The 17,264-nt window shown below is 44.8% G+C and overlaps 1 protein-coding gene across 1 annotated transcript; it reads right to left on the bottom strand.

Annotated features, from left to right (window-relative positions):
• On the bottom strand, positions 1-2,579 carry LRP88_13013 (uncharacterized protein; the record flags this gene model as incomplete). The annotated part of the gene is made up of 3 exons (XM_083249397.1): positions 1-1,299; positions 1,432-2,279; positions 2,351-2,579. 3 exons carry the CDS (start codon positions 2,577-2,579, stop codon positions 1-3), a joined length of 2,376 nt encoding a protein of 791 aa, XP_083094882.1.
• Positions 2,580-17,264: the final 14,685 nt, after the last annotated feature.

Genomic DNA, 17,264 nt, shown 5'->3' with positions numbered 1-17,264 from the left:
CTAATGAGCCATGAACGATACCATCTGAGGCACCCAGAAGCCACGGAATATCTTCTTTATGAACTTGTTGGCGCTGCCGATGTGATTGATGGTCTCCGCTCCAAGCTGACCGAACCATACTCGACTATGGCAGTTTGCCGCCACGACCCGGCCGTAGTGGTACTCCAACGATGCGAGATGTAACAGTATAGGCTTGCGCTCTTCATCCTTGGTCCGCGGCCACCTGACGACGTCCATCTTTCCACTCGCCCCTCGAAAGTCGAGCATGTCGGCGGACACGTAGGGCCACGCACCCAACTTCAGACTATCAGTGGTAAACAGCGGCCGGAGCACAGTGCTCATCAGCACCCTGGAGTCGCCCGTGAAGCAGTAGTTTCCCAGCCGATCTAGCACCGCAACGGCCTCCGAGAGAGCCAGATCGAGTCCCTTGTCGGCCCGTGCCTGGAATCGCTGGTGCATTTCCGCCAACGTCAGCTCGAACAGTCTAGCGAAGGAACAGAGCACATTGGGGAAGATGGATGGTTTGAAGCCCCGTAGCACGGAGGTATATGACCGCTTCTCTTTGAGGAAGAAGCGTATCAGCTGAAAGATGGGCTGAAGGACACTGAAGAAGTGACGTCGGTGACTCTCGAGCTTGTTTGTCCTGATGGTCACCACTTGCTCCATCCGGAATGCAACCTGGTTCTGTGACATGGCCGTCTTTATTCGATGTTGCTCGCGCGCGAAGGGTATGGACAACCCTGGCTGCTCGGGTGTTTGTTCGCCGGAAAGAGTCCGCAGCAGCCGCTGTTGGCGGGCGCGGATATGCGCTCTCTGGCAGGCCTCGCTGGGTGGTAGAGTAAGGGCACCGGTGGCGATGCCTCGGGCGGGAAGCAGGTCCTCCGGGCGGCTTCGGATCGTCCGTTTGATATTTGAGTACGCATGAAAGTAGCCGAAGGATAAGACGTCCTCAGCACCGTTGTTGCGATAGCTCATGTTGTCTCGCATCACGAGGCATACATCATCCAAGAAACGCGGCGGGCGAGGCGACGAGAAGTTCCCGTACCTGGGGTGGAATGCAAGGGGATAGAACGTGAAACCCCGCAAGCCTCCATAGTGCTCGACAAGTTTGCGTCGGTCTGCTAGAAGGGACACTGCACCACCGGTATTCTGGCCGCCATCGGAAGACCGGTTTGGCGTACGCTCAATGCAGTTGACGTCGGCTGCCAGTGCGTATGAGATCTGGTCAATATTGTCGATATTGTACTTCTTCTCTAGTTCAGTCCGAAGATGCTCAAGTCCACCGCTGTACAGGTGCTCCTAGTTGCCGTCGTTGGTCCCGGCATCGTCATCAGCCAAGCTGTTGTCGAGTGCTCGGCGGCCCGCCGATGATGATGCTTCAGTTTCGTCATCGTTTGCTCTTCTGCTCCGATGATCTCCGTTTCTACCAACATTGGAGGTGGAATTAGAGTCGGAGCCGGAGCCGGAGTCGGAGTCAGTATCAGAGTCAGAATCCGGGTCTTCGTCCTCATCCTCATTTTCTGGTCGCAAACGCGTCTCCATGGGAAGTTTTTTGAGTTCTTCGTTGACCTCGATTTCGATATTGGCTCCGTAGTCATATGTGTGAAATGCAGGTTTATTGTCAAGCCAGAAACGGTCATAGGCATGATCCCGGGAGAAGGTTGACCAGTTATCCATAAACAGTGTCTGGAAGGTCGTCCACTTATCGTACGATAGGCTCGACGAACGTCGGTCATTTAAACCCCAGGAGGGCTCGACACCTTCGCCCAGGAGCTCTCCATCCGTGAAGATACCAATGATGTATTCCGCAAGAGCTTTCGCGTGATGTCGCTCGAGGGCGCTGCTTCGACGGGAAGCCTTTTGCCGTTGTCGACGTTGGCCCTGCGAACCGGACAGGTCATCCATCTGACTGTGTACCGGATGCATCACTATGAACCACAGTTCACGGGACGCCGCGGTTGCGATTCGAAAGGTTCGGTTGCGGATGTCGAAGGGCAGATTGGTCGTTACGTGTTTGCCGACGTACGACGAATGCCAGTGTCTCAGAGTGAATGTGACGTTGTCGAAGAAACCACTTCGGCGCGTGATCGGTTGTAGAGGTCGGCCGACGATACTGATCATATCCAGATGGAAGATGGGAAAGTACCTGTCTTCGGGATCGGCTGCTTTGGACCCAGAAGCTTTCCTTCCATAGTCCATCGTGTATCTCCGCTGAAACATCTCTAGCGCTTGAGCGGCATCGAAGTTGGGATCGTTCGTTCGCGACATGAAATTCTCGGCTGTAATATAACGCGGTGACTGTTAATAGAGGAGCGCTCGTTGAAATCGGATGGTAAGGCTGTTTACTGACGTTTCATTCTGAAACTTCCACTCGAGTGGTCAATCTTGAACTCATTCTTGGCCTTGAGCGGCCTCCCGCCATTCTCGTCCAGGTCGCTACCATGAGCGAAGAGCTCATCCACAAATTCGGTGCCCGCAAAGCTTTCAATACCGTCATCATTACTCTCCTCGGTGGCGTCCGCGTCAATACAATCTTCAAATGCGTCAACTTCGTCCAGAAGAAGATCAGGCTCATCCATTATATCGACAACGAGTGTTGTGTGTGAGTCGCTCTGGGTCAGCTCCCCCGATGAGAGAGCACTCGAAGCAGAAAGAGCGGTATTAAGCAAAGCCTATCGTCAGTTCGTGATGGAAACTACACGCGGCCACACCAGCACAGGGTATCATAATGATAAAATGTTGTCTTATTGAGTCTATCAGGAACTAATAATGGCGGGACGTCCAGAGACCTGGAACTGGGAAGGAACGCATCGCCATGTGTGAACTTTACCAGGATAGATTCAGGCCACCCTAGCCGCGTTCATTTCCACATAAGCCACAATCACACATACTAAGAATCAGGAGCCTCTTGTACCCCGGGGTTAGAAAGGGGATGAAACAAAGCTAAGTTAGTGAAAGTTTATTTAAAATGAAACTCTCCTGTTGATCAAGTCGTAAGTATAGGATCCTTACATCTCCGTAGGGGCTGACTGTAATCGCCATGGTCGATCTGGGCGGAATAAGGCGACTTCGCAGATGAAAGGAGGGAAGAGACTGCCACAGAGCCGGTAGGCACCAATTAGTCGCATCGCTACAGGCAAGATAAAAAGCATTACTATATTCTAAGATGCCTCAACACCGCGTGCCCATGCGGGTTCATGCTGTACTGTTCGGGCCGGCCTAGCAGCTCCCGTGCCTTCTGGTCTCGGTGAAGCGGACGATGATGATGGCAGCCCCCCAGTAGGCATTTCATTTCCCCTAGAGCCATTTGGCCGGAAGGGGGATGATAATGCGACCGCTCGCGGCGTTCCTCCAATTTTCTCCTTTTGCCTAGGGCGTCTCTTTGCCTGCGGACCCCCGGGCAGAGGATGCCGCTGTGGTGTGACAGCCCGCGTATGGCTTGAAATTGATTCCGTAGCCCCTATTGTATGCACCGGGATCTGTGTGGTCTCAGCCATAGAAGGGCTGTCTGATCGCGACGAGCCCCCGTCGTCGCTGTCTAAAACGACAGCGGGACTGCCATCCTGACCCCTTTCCATTGCTTCTCCTGACGCCGAAACCCCCCGCCCCCCGTTAAGATCCCTTGTGGCATTGGCTGTCGCCGGCATACTTTCCCCCCCTGGTCCATGGTGGCTCCTCGTATCAGGATGCTGACGATGATGGTGATGATACCCTTGCTGCCGAGCAAACCACCCGCTCAGCGCCGCCTCGAAGGCTTTGGAGCTAAGCTTCCCCAGGAAAGCAGCGTCGGCTCCAAGCTCCGGATCATCTTTGATGATAGTACGAAATGACTCAGTTAAGCTCAAACCGTCAGCCCGAGGAGACCCGGCGGCATCTTGGGCATGAACGTAGTCGTGGCGGGCATCACTACGAGGAGGCCGCTGCATCCATTCGGAGTGAAAGTCATGTCCAACCCACCTCTGGACAATCGTCAGTACTTCGCTCCACATCTCATGCGAGAAGCGCTTCGTGTATTGAGCGACGTCGACTTCTTTGGGTGCTTGTTCGAGGTATGGCTTGACCGCCGAACTTCTGAACTCGGCGAGATGCTGCAGTACGAAATTAAGGACTTCATGCTGCAGGAGGATGGAAGCACTCTCGGCGGTTGAACTGAGACGGTCTAGATCCCAGACGAAAGTGCCAAGTCTCTTCTCAGCTGCCCGGACGATCTTGTCCGAGCAATGCTCCAGCGTCGTGGCAAGATCAGCCCGCAAAGGCGGCTTATTATTGTCGCGTCGGTTGACAATTGTCGTCGGCGTCGCGTTCAGCCAAGCCACAACGTGACTCATGACCTGGAACAGCACCTTCCCCTCTTCCTTAGTCAGAGACACAATGCGGTAGATATTGGGGAACCGTAGCTGGCGAGTGCTTGCGATCCATTTGCAAACTTCATAATACCCCAGATCATCCATTGCAGAAAGAAACCCCGGTTGACGCTTTGTGGTAGATCTAATGGCGGCCGCCGCCGATGGCAGTATTATTAGGTAAAAAAGCCTCCGAACCTGGTCATCTATGTGTATTAAGCCGAGAGAGTCCGACATCTTCTTCCAATCGCTCAGCTCCACATCATTAGCAGCATCGCCGGGAAGTTGAGAGAGCATTTGCAATACACTGCGGAAGACCGTGAACCAGTACTACAAAAAAAGGACAGACGTTATTGTTAGTCAAAAGTGTCTCGTACCATCGGCTCTGGTTAGCCATTGTACCTACATCGTCAATTCTATAACTAATCATCCAGTCCCAAGCCGAGATTTTGAAGGTGGCTCTGCCAATAGATGTCTCACACCAGCGCGTAGCCATCTCCCTCCATCTCTCATTCCTCCATATCGTAGCCAGACGACGAGTGGGAAACAGCTTCTCGCTACCCAGCTATAGGATATCTATCATCTGCTCCTCGACTTCGGCAGCTTTGCCGCGAAACAGTTTGGGGTCTTGACTCGACGCTGCAACGACCTGCATCCAAACCTGGCCATGACTGTCAGCCATGGCTGGGTCTTGTCGATTTACTCGGAGCTTGAGATTAAGGCCTAGAGGCAGGGTGTCTATCATATGTTTGGCCGCGTCAGTATCCTGCTGGGTACACTATCATACCCGAGACATCGAACATTGGCGATCATCAGAACTTACCCTGGTCGTAGAGCTCACAGGTCCACCATAGCTCCTCCTCCGCAGCACCCGTCTTCCGCACGTAGGCCTCCAGAGCCTTGACGCGATGTTGCCCAGCCATGATCTCCACCAGGCTCCCTCCGTTAACCGACAACCATTCTTTGAAGAAGGGCAATTCTCCCGATGCTTCAAGGCTGTCCGGCTGGCCCTGTCGCCTAAGATGATCCATCATCCTCGAGACATCAACCCTGCTGCAGAGGACCAAGAGATGGTTCTCTTCCGCCTTCCGGTTTAGCCCCCCCTGTGCGAATATGGTGCAGAGAGTTTGCACATGCTTCACATCCAGTCGTCGGTTCTTTCCCAGGCTCCATGTAGAAGTCAGGGCGTTGACGGGCATACGAGCCGTCAGGATCCGGTGATTTCGTGCCTGCTCGCGGACGGAATCCTCCTCTTTGAAGTATTTTTTCTTTGTCTCTTTCTTCTCTTGCTCATCAGTATTGTTTGCTCGTTTCCTTTTGTTCGACCGCCTCATGTCAACGTCTGTCGACGACGGTGGTGCCATGTCGCTCCGATCGCTTGGCGGCCAGGCGCAGGATGATGATTGATGATGATGATGAAAGCTCGCGCGGCCCTGACAGGCTTATTATCGTATCGATATTTCTGAACCGGAAATGTGTAGGAACCAAGATTCCGATGGCCGCCGTGCTCCGAAACGATGATGCGTGCGGATTTTAAGCGTAGAAGCCACTTAACTCGCACGTAGAGATTCAGGGGTAGGCAAGACCCAAACCGTCAATTAAATATTTCCATCATACATCCATGCATAGGTTGTCGTCTGGTGTGGGACCGTGATCAGACAGGGCCAGGGGGGGTCACCGTTTTGAGCCCTTACTAAACTAGGCTAAGAAGTAAATACGCGCCACCTTATGTGAATCAAAGTCATATCGACGACCAACCACATGCTTCTTGCTAGACAGTGTGACGAGAGCAGCTCATTTCCCCTCTCCGCCTTCCCCTTAAGGAATCTTCAAACTCTAGTTTCGACCGTCTCTAGTTGCCTCAGCATTCGATCGACCTCACAGCAATAACCCCCTCACACATCATTCATTATCACAACTACAACCATGGTCAGGCCAGATGACGACGAAGCGATTTTTTTCGCAAGCGAGTTTGCAAAAGTCCGCGAAATGCTCCACGGCCAGACCGTGGCACAGTTTTTGCAGTTACCCCTCACAGAGCGCAAGTCCATACTCTATCAACATCTAGTACAACCCGAGCCAGTCATCATCGAGGAAGGAGATAATGATAATGAGTTAAATCCAAAAATTTCCGACGGCGTTCTGCTCCTGCAGCCGCTATTTGTGGGCAAGGGCGCGATAGGGAAACAGGTGGTGAAAGAGGCCCGTGAGGTGCACTACGGCGAAAACAAGTTCTATGTGAGGCTACATTGGCTATGCGAATTCCAATGTGACCAGTACGATCTCGACACACCAGCAGTACCCATAGCACCATTGGTTCGATATATCGTTGTCGAAACAGGCCTCCATGATGGCTCCGACTGGGAAAATGACGAAGAGGATAACCCTTTTTATCCTCATGACGGCATCGGCGAGGAAGAGAAAAGCAATAGTCCGGATCGCATTCAGCCTAGCGGAGACATCGTGGCAAGACGAACTCGGAAGCGTTTGGAAGACCTTTTCCTATTCACTAATGCAGAGAAGATCACGCTCGTGCTTCGTGGAGACGGGCCACTTGATGGTAGCGATCCAGCGACACGCCAGACTATCGCAGATATCTCGATCACGGTCAAGCGTCTGATAGATTTCTTTGGCAATCGTTTTGGTATCGAGAAATGGCCACTCGGAAAGTCTCACCCGACTCGTAGTCTGTTATCGTACTGGAATAGACCTACGGAGCTCACGAGGCGGGATATCATAGAGGGTAGAGCATCGTTTCAGCAATGCATGCAAGTGGACGTGGAAGAGTGGACGCGGGAGCAGGCTAAAGAGGCGATCCCGGACGTCCAGATGGGATGAGAGGTTGAGGGAGGATCTCTTTGTTTGTACAGTGAACTTAGATGACTGGCGCTTAACTTGAAATGGGTAGAGGAAAACGCGTGTCCCCGGTCAGATCAACCCTATCAACAAGAACGTGACGCGTTGTGATGCTCATAGACACTGTTGACGTCCGAGGGTGAATCAGTTGGTTTGCCTTCCTGCTACACAAGCGAACTGCATTTCTCTCAATCGGATATTCCTACTTGGACAAAGTCTTGTGACTAATAAGACCATTTTCGTAAGTTAGCTTCTTAATAATTTAACACATTCTCATCCCCTTTGCCGCTTATCCCGGATCTAAGACCACAAATGTGATGATATATAATAATAGATATAGGGTAGCCCAGAGGCCGGGGCTTAGACAGCGGACAGGGGTCCTCTTTCCTCCTTCATAAGCTCGCTTCTCCCACCCAACGCACAGCATAGCAACTTCCAACTTCTATTATTTCTCATCCCCAGATCTTAAAAATTAACCAGCCTATCCTCTTTTCTCGGTAGCAACACTAGATGCCTCAGAGATTAGGAGTATTCTATTTAAGTCGCCTCCAACAAGTCACATAAACTTATTTGCTGCCTACAGTTATTGCTATCAATAGAGGCGCCATTTGACTAACTACTCTCTATCACCTATAGCAATATGGGCGCTTATTCTTAATCCCGACATCTAGCTCTCAACAGTGGGTTTATCACTTTTTTCCGAGTTCTAGCCTTTAGACCTTGCACCCTGACGAACAAGCCCAAATGCTAGCAGAGAATAACAGAGAACAGAGAACAGAGAACAGAGAACCTTAATAAAGGAAAGGGTTTAGGCCTTCATTTTATACCCTGGGGTACGAAAGCTTTGTTTTCCCGGGGGAAATGCTCTTAGAGATTAAGAGCCTCCTGTTTGTAACCCGGGGTACAAAGGTCGGACCCTAGCCTTTCAGAAAGCCGGTCAGGCAGGCTTTGTACCCCGGGGTTGAAAGTTTCTACGCTCTCCTCCCTTGGTTTAAAGCATTCCGTGAGACTCTAGAGCCGTCGGCTTTATACCCTGGGGTACAAATCTTACCTTGCCGGCTCCTTTTACAACCCCTCTACTTGCCTTCTTGCCTTAGCTAGCTATCAGCACTACTACACATCACCTTCGCTCGCTTTATTCTTAGTCTAACCCAACCTCTAGAAATTGAATTTCGCAAGGTCATAAACCCCCTTAACTCCCTTCCTCTTTCTCTTCCTTTTTCTCTTCCTCTTTCTCTTCTTTTTTCTCTTTCTCTTTTTCTCCTCTACCTAAATACTCCCCTTAAATTTCTCCCCTTCCTTTCCCTAACTTCTTTAAACTAACCTCCTCTTATACCACCTAAAACCCCTTACTTCCCTAATACCTTCACTAACCTCAATAACTTTACTACTCCTTTTCCCTTACTTCTCTATTAACCCCCTCTTTTAATTACTCTTTAATACTACTTTACCTTCTTTTACACCTTAACCCCTCCCCTGCCTCTTCTACTTCCTACTAACTCTCCTTTATACCTACTACTCTTTTAGCCACTTCTTTACTCTACTAAACCCCACCTAACTTCCCTCCTCTAACCCTACCTAACTTTCCTCCTCTAACCTAAATAACTTACCCTCCCCCCTCTATTACCCTTTTAACCCTACCTTTTCTTTTTATAAATAACCCCCTTTTAAACCCTACTCTTAACTATAACTTCCCCTTAACTTATAAAACTACTCTTTTTACCTAAAAACTCTTACTTTACTTTCTTCTCTTAAATATAGCTACTACTAACTCTAAAATAACCCTACTCTACTAATTACTCCTATAAACTCACCTCCTTCCTCTTTAACCCTTACCTCTTTCCTCTTTAACCCTTACCTCCTTCCTCTTTAACCCTCACTAACTCTTTACTCTTCACTAATTATTTACCTAAACCTTCTTTCTTCGCCTCTATACCCTAATACTTATAACTCCCCTTAACCTTTATACTTATTACTCCCTTTCTTCCTTGCTTTCTTCCCACTACTTTCCTTCTCTACCCTCTACTCTGCTACTTAACTTTTCTTTTTCCCTGCTAAACTTCTTTTACCTCTTTTTATAATTACTTTTCCTTTTCTAACCCTTCTTACCTCTCTCCTCTCTTAACCCTTTTAACCTTAACTTTTATTATATTTACTTCTTACTCTTTTTTTCTATATTAATTACTTTTTACTTTTCTTACCTTACTTATAAAACTTACTTTAATTATATTTAATTATACTTTTACTTATATTATTAAACCCTTTATTTTACTTTATCTTCTTACCCTATATATACTCTTTACCCTCCTTTAACCCTTATTTATATCTTTACTTCCCTAATATACTAAACCTAAACTAATTTATTTTTTCTCTTACCTTTTCCTTACTCTCCCTTTCTTTCCTCCTTTTTCTTATTACTTTTTCCCTTTCTTTTCCTTTAAAAAAATCTACCTTTGTCTAAAACTTACTTAACTCTCTACCTTCTTATCGCTATAACCTTCGTAACTAACCCTAACTCTTAACTTAACCTCCTACCCTAACGCCTTTTCACGCTTCTTACCCTAATACTTAACCTAACCTCTTTACCCTTACCCTTTCCACTCTTTATTAACTCTTCTATATCTCCTTTTTACTAACCATAACCTCTTAACCCTCTCTCCTCCTTTCTCCCTACCTAACCCTCCTCTCTAACGCTACTTATAACCCCTTTTTTCCTCTCTTCTATCTTCTCCCTTTATCCTTCCTCTTTTTTTCTTAACCTACTCTTACCCTTAAAACTTACCTTCTTCTACGCCTAACCCTAAACCTTTATATTCCTTGCCTCTAAAAACCGCCTTTAATACGACGCCTAAAAACTAACCTCTACCTTGCTATGCCTACTACTACCCTAACCTTAATATCCTCTTTATACCTTCTTCGACCCTAACCCTACTCCTATACCTGCGCACTTTGCCTACTCGCCTTTTTACTACTTCTCTTGCTTTATTTCTACCTCTCCTCCTATCTCTAACCTTATACCTTACCCTACTGCCTTAATATTATTCTTCTTTCCTTACTCTTTTTGCCCCGTCCTGAACTCTTTAACTTTGCTATCCCTTCCTCTCGCGCTTACCTTCCTACTTTTTTTTACCCTCTACTACTCTTATACTTTATACCTACCTAATTTTACCTTCTTTCTAAACCTTACTCTCCTTATATTAACTGCCTTTTACCTTTTTGCTATTTACTAACCTCTTTCTACTTCTTTTCTCTCTTCTTATCCCCTTTAACTCTTTCCCTAACCCTAAACCTTCCCTAAAATACTTACCCTCCTACTTTATCCCTATCTTATATTTAATAAATAAATAACCCCTACCTTTCTTAATGCCTTCTAACTCTATCTTAATAACCTTTTCCCTTTTAATCCCATTTACCCTTCTAACTCTCTAAATAACTACGCTTCTCGTCCTAACTAAATATAACTATAAAATACCTATAAACCACTTCGCCCTATCTATACTCCTCCTTACTTGCTATCTCTTTCTTTACTTCTTTTACCCTATATTCTATAATACTTTAAACCACTTTTGCTTTAACCTAAACCTTATTTACCTACCTTATAAACTTAAAATACTTAAAAAACCTAACTATATTACTTTACTTAACTCTGTAAATAATACTCCTCTATCTTTTCTTAACTTATATATTACCCCTCTCTTTTTATGCTTTTACTCCTGTGCTCTCCTATGCCTAAACCTACCTGAACTATTTATTAACTTTACTAGACTCCCTTTAAACGCTTACGTTCCCTTTTAATTTAATTCTTCTCTTCTTATACTCTTAAACTATAAAATAACTTATATTAATTAATCTTAAACTTCTTATATCTATATTATTTACTTTACTCCCTAACTACTCTTATTTTTTCTTTTTCTTCCCCGCTCTTAATCCTACGTTAATACTAATTAACTATTAATAACTCGCTATGAAATAACCTTACCCTGCCTACTTTCCTACCTTATACTTACTAACCTTTTTCTCCTTAATATAATCCCTTATCTTATTATCCTTCTAACCCTCCCCTTCTCTACTTACCTCTCTAACCCTTAATTAAACCTAATACTTAATTATATCTACCTTAATATTGCCCTTACCTTTTAGATACCTAACTTACTACTTAACCCTTTCTTAATAACTCTATTTCTAACCCTCTTATACTTCCTCCTATCTTATCTAACCTTTCTTACTCCCCCTTTTATTTTTCTTTTCTCTCTTTCTTTTCCTATACCTCTCTACCCTTTATCGTTTCTTTATCCTTTATTAACTAAAACCCTTCTCCTTCTTTCACCCCCTATTCTCTTTACTAACCCTCTTATAACCCTACGTAAACCACTTAAAACTCTACTTTACTAACCTTTACTATATATATATATATCCCTATACCTAAACTATTTGCTCTTTCCTTACCCTACTTTAATACTCTCCTTTTATTTTACTTCTTACTCTAATTAAACCTTCCCCTATCCTCTCCCTATTATTTCTCCCCTGCTTTACTATATTAAACCTAACTCAAAATAATATTTAAACCTTATACCTACTCCCCTATTAACCTATAACTCTTAATACTCTAACGTCTACTTATTATTCATTTGCTTTATATTATCTATCTTAAACCCCTTACTACTCTATCCCCTAACCCTTATCTTAACCTAACTTACTCCTTACTTACCTCTAAAAACTACTCTCTTTTCTAACCCTAAAAATATAACCTTAACCCTAATGCTTCTAACCCTAACCCTTAAAAATACCGCTAACCCTAACCTTAACGTTTACTCTTACCCCTAACCCTAATCTTTAACCTCTATTCCTCCTTTATATATCTTACTATATAACTACTCCACTACTCCTTATCTTTTAATCTACTTAATTACTTATTAACCCTATCTTACCGTATTTCCTTAATTACTTTTATCTACCTAATTGCTTAATTATATTACTTAATTATACTGCCTCTCCCTAATAATATGCTTACTATATATTATCTTAATAACTTAATTACCTCGTCTCTATATAATAACTTAATTACCTCGTCTCTATATAATAACTTAATTACCTCGTCTCTATATAATAACTTAATTACCTCGTCCCTATATAATGACTTAATTACCTCGTCTTATTATAATGACTTAATTACCTTATATCTCCTTAATTACTTAATTACCTTATATATAACCCCGCTCTAAACCCTGCCTAACCCCTAACCCATGCGTCTATATATAATCTATCCACTATTATTATATCGCTACTACTCTACTAATGCCTTCCTTATATTATATCTATCTATCCTTAAAATTATAATCCTTACCCTCTATAACTCATACTATGTTTTCCCTCTAACCCATTACACCTATAATTAAAACCTATCCTATATAACCATTAACCTCTACCTCACCTACTAATATGTTTTTCTTCTACGCCTATATATATCTCTCTTTACTTTACTCTCTTTACTTAACCCTATTATATCTCTTAACCTATGCCTCGATTTATTATATGCTACTTTATTTTCCCTCTTTACCCTATTTACTCACTTAATTATACTAATATCATAAATCTAATGCGACTATAACCCACTAAAACTCACTTTTATACCTCGACCCCTTATGCCTTATTGCACTGCGGCTTAACTCATAAACCTCTTCTTCTTAAACATTCCTTCCCTAACCTCATTGCCTTTCTCCATAAACAATTACCACATCCGCAACCCTTTCTTCGCGCACGCATCTATTCCCTACTTAACATCCTCCTCGTCATCATCATACCCTCCCTCCTTATATACGATGCGATACCTACTCCACTCATCTAACTCTACCTCAAAATCCGCCACATCTTGCGCCTCCTTCATCATATTCAACGCTCGCTCTCTCTCTATCTGCCGGATTAACCTCCTGCTTCCCTCATAATCCGCCTTAATCTCGGCCGCCCTCGCTATATCCTCTTTATCTTTACCTTCTCCACCGGCCCATTATGCGTCCCTTATTAATACCTATATCTTTATACTTAACGCTCGCTTACTATAAACATCGCAATACTCTTCTTCTCCTACCTCGCACCTTACTCGCCCTATGAACCTATCTATCTCTCGGTCTAATTCCTCCCATCGGCACTCCCTACCCTTTATAAATTTCATAACCTCTTTACCCCAACTATTTGTATTTATTGCTTACCCCCTCCCCCCTTATTATCCCCGCTATCCCTATTATTACTTAAATCTCTCTCTCTCTCTCTCCTCCCCTTCGTCCATATAACCCGCTGCTCCTATATCTATGTTCTACGTACTATAAATAAATAATTACCTCGCTTCTCTTTCTATCTTACCCTCTATGCCCGCTCTCTCACATAAAATCCCCTAACCTCTGCGGCATCCCTACATAAACTACTCACCTTATCTCTATCTCGTGATATACCTCCTCTAACCTCTCTATCTATCTTATATACACCATAATACCCCCGCCTACTCTGCTAATATATCCTCAAATATGCCTACTTCCTTTGCCTCCTGCATCACCTATAACCTCCGCTCTGCCTCCACTTATTAAATTAACCGCTAGCTCCTCTAATAATCTGCCTCTCCCTCCTCCTCCTATATCCCTATCTCTACGACCCCCTTTGCTGCCGACTCGCCTTATCCTCTCTTACTCCCCTACCTACCCGCTCCCTACGCTTTACCTATCCTTAGCTACTCTAACCTTCTCGCCTATGCCCACGGTAAACTCCTAACTCTGCCACCTTACTTATTTATCCCGGCCTCGCTTTCTCCCCTGCCTACTCTTCCTCTGCCTTATAACCGTCCTCAAATACACCTCTATATACCTCTACCCCACTAAAACCATCTAAACCCATAAACTCCCAGTAATACTAAACTATAACTATACTCTCTTTTATTATCTACCTTATAACCCTACCCGTAAAAACTTTGCTACTTCTTTAACTTAGCCCGCCCTGCCTATCTCCTTATTTAACCTTATATTATTATTATTATTATTAAATAATATAAAACCCGTAACTAATTATGCTCTTTATCTACTAATGCCTCTTTAACTTACCCTCTCTAACATAACCGCGTTTACTCCCTTAACTTTACTTATTTATTTGACGCTTAACCTCTTTTATCTATTTATCCCTTAACTTCGCTTTTTTAACCATTTTAACCCTAACTCTCCCCGCCCCTTCCTTCTTCCCTTCCCATTTACTCTCCCTTTTTAATAAACGCTTAATAAGCCGCTTTCCCTCTCGCACTTCTCCCCTTAATAACTCCCTGTTCTCCTTTTTGCCCCCTTTCCTTTCTTTATTTTCTTATCCGTCCTTAACCCCGCTTAAACCACTCCCGGCTAATATAGCGAAAAAAAAAAAAAAAAAAAAAAAATAGCCTTTACTCCTCTACTCACTTACCCTATACCTATTAATATCTCTCTCTATGCCTTACTAATAACTATCCTTACCTCCCTTATTTATACCTTAATTATTATGCTACTATATAATAATAATACGATATAATATAATATAGCATTTCCTCACTCAAACTATAATAGTAAACTACTCTCTAAAACTACCCGCTTTATTATTTTTATTCTATTATCTTTATTAACCTACGCCTTAAAATAATTACTTATACTATACTAAAATGCTTACCTTAATTACCTTGCATTAATTAATTATTACTGCTTATGCTTTACTTCTCGCCTTAGATCTAATTTAATATAATTTATCTCTTTAGCTTAATCTCCTTAGTTTAATAATAATAATAATAATAATAAAATAAAAAACCAATTAACACTAATTATAAATACAGGCCTGCTTTTAATTATAGCTTCTAGTAATTATTATCCTTATTATCTAGATCTACCTATGCCTATAATATATCTTAAAGATAACCCCTATCATTAGCACTCACCTCGCGTATAAAGCTACTAAATAATTAAATCCTAAACCGCGATTCTATTTATCATCTCTGCCCTATATAACCACCTAGTCCTATAAATCCACTTAATATACTTATCCTTATCTTCCGCCGCATTAATATTAAATTCCTCTATTACTATCCTACAAAGCCTCGCGCTTCTCCCCATAACTATTAATACTAGCATTACCTAATCATAATATTAATACCTCTCCTACCCCTTCTATATAACCAGCTTAGCGCACCATCCTTCTAGGAGCCCATAGCCCTAGTAATAACTATAAACCGCAAAGTTAAGCCGTCCTCGCCACGCGAAATAATCTTCCGCCTTCACGATTAGACACCGGTCAAGCTAGTATTAATACTCCTCTTCTTTACCCCCCCGCCGCCTATCCTTATGCCACTTTACTAGATATACCCCATAATTGCTATCTGCCTCATCGAGCCATCACTCTAGCGCTCGACGCCCCCGAGCTTCCCTCTTAATATGCTCCTTTAGCCGGTTACTCATTAAACCCATAGCCCCTTCCTTACCTACCCGCTCTTCACATCAATCACACCGTTCTGCCCCTATCATCTCGTCGTATTATAATCCCTTGCCGTCTATAAACACGCCTAGTGCCACTTATTGATAGCTGGAAGTATAGATAAATTCCTCTATCGCCTAGCGGTTAAGATATTCGATATCACTACTATGCTGGTCGCGCGGCACTTATCCGCTGCCTAGCACAATCACTAAGTCTATCGCCTCTCCGCTCCGCCGCCCGCCACGCCCGGTCTGCTATACAAAGTCAACGAGCCCATACGGTTATTCCATGTGGATAACAGCGACGATGCCGCCGATATCGATACCCATCCCGAGTCCGGTCGTCGCCACGATCCACCGACTGGGTCCCTCGCCAGTAGCCCTAGCCCACTCCTATAAGATCACTCGCCGCCTACCTTTATCCTCGATTCCGGCGTAGTAAAACAAGCATCCCAGCTTACCGGCCAACGCCTCGCATTGTTTCTTCATTCGGCAATATATCACCCCTCTCTAACCGCTCTACATCCGCTCTTCAATCCAGAGCTTCGCCTTAATAACCTCCTTCTTAACCGCGGCCGCTCTACCCTTAACCTTCTAGATGCGATACCAGATATTAAGCTTAGCAGTGCTAGCTCGGACTATGGCTACGTCCTCTGCCAGCATCAGCCTGCGGAACCACTTCTCCATCTTCACCGGCAGCATAGCCATTAGTAGCACCACTAGGCAGTCATATCGATACAGCCCTTTCAGCGACTCGAGCCGCTCCCGGTAGCTGGCGTTAATGATAGCGGTGTGGCTCTCATCGAAGAAGATCCAGCGGAGTAAGCCTCGCGCTCGTCGGTTATCCACGTAGCTAATAAACTCGGGGGAGTTTGCCAGATCGGCGCTGACGACGATGAGACGCGCATCCGGCTAAGCCTCGTCTCTTCCCGCAGTCATGGCCGGTTCCCACTTCAGACAGTCGATACCGAAATCATCGCGAGCCCGATCTAAGATGTCATCCATTAGCGCCACGAACAGGACCACCACGATGCTAGTGCCAGTCTCTTCCGCAACCGCGGGGAGCATAAAGAATATGCTTTTGCCACCACCGGTTAGAAGCATATAGATTAGCACCTCACCCCTCCTCATATCTATAATTCTTACCATACATTTATATTACTCGTTAGACTTCTAACTTACGCCCTCTCCTAGAAGCCATTATAGTCCTTATTGAAGCAGAGCGCCTAGTCCTCCGGCCACTACCCCTCCTCCTCCTCCTCCTCCTCCTCCCCCTACTAGTAGCGTCCCTACTTCGGCTATCCCGACCTTCCTCCTTCTTTTGCTTTCCTCTCCCATGCCTGCCGCCTCAATCTCAATAGCCTTCCGCTTAGCAGCACCCTTGCTTGCCATTACCTCTAAAACGTCAGAGCAGCAGCCTTAATCACCGGCATTATTATTCCCTATTAGGCTCGCGAGAAACCAGTGCCATAACCGGCTAACCTCTCAATAAGTGGCCACCATCTGCGGCTATAGCTAGTCTAGGAACTAGATATTTACCGCATAACGCCGCGCCAGCTCGCTGCCATGCGTTAATTATAAGTCAAAGACATACTTAAAC

The sequence above is a fragment of the Fusarium phalaenopsidis genome, assembly GCF_050370095.1.
Source record: "Fusarium phalaenopsidis strain FUZ10S chromosome Unknown contig_32330, whole genome shotgun sequence".
NCBI lineage: Eukaryota > Fungi > Ascomycota > Sordariomycetes > Hypocreales > Nectriaceae > Fusarium > Fusarium phalaenopsidis.
Note: the sequence above shows the minus strand (reverse complement) of the source record. Positions and strands in the feature narration are given on the sequence as shown.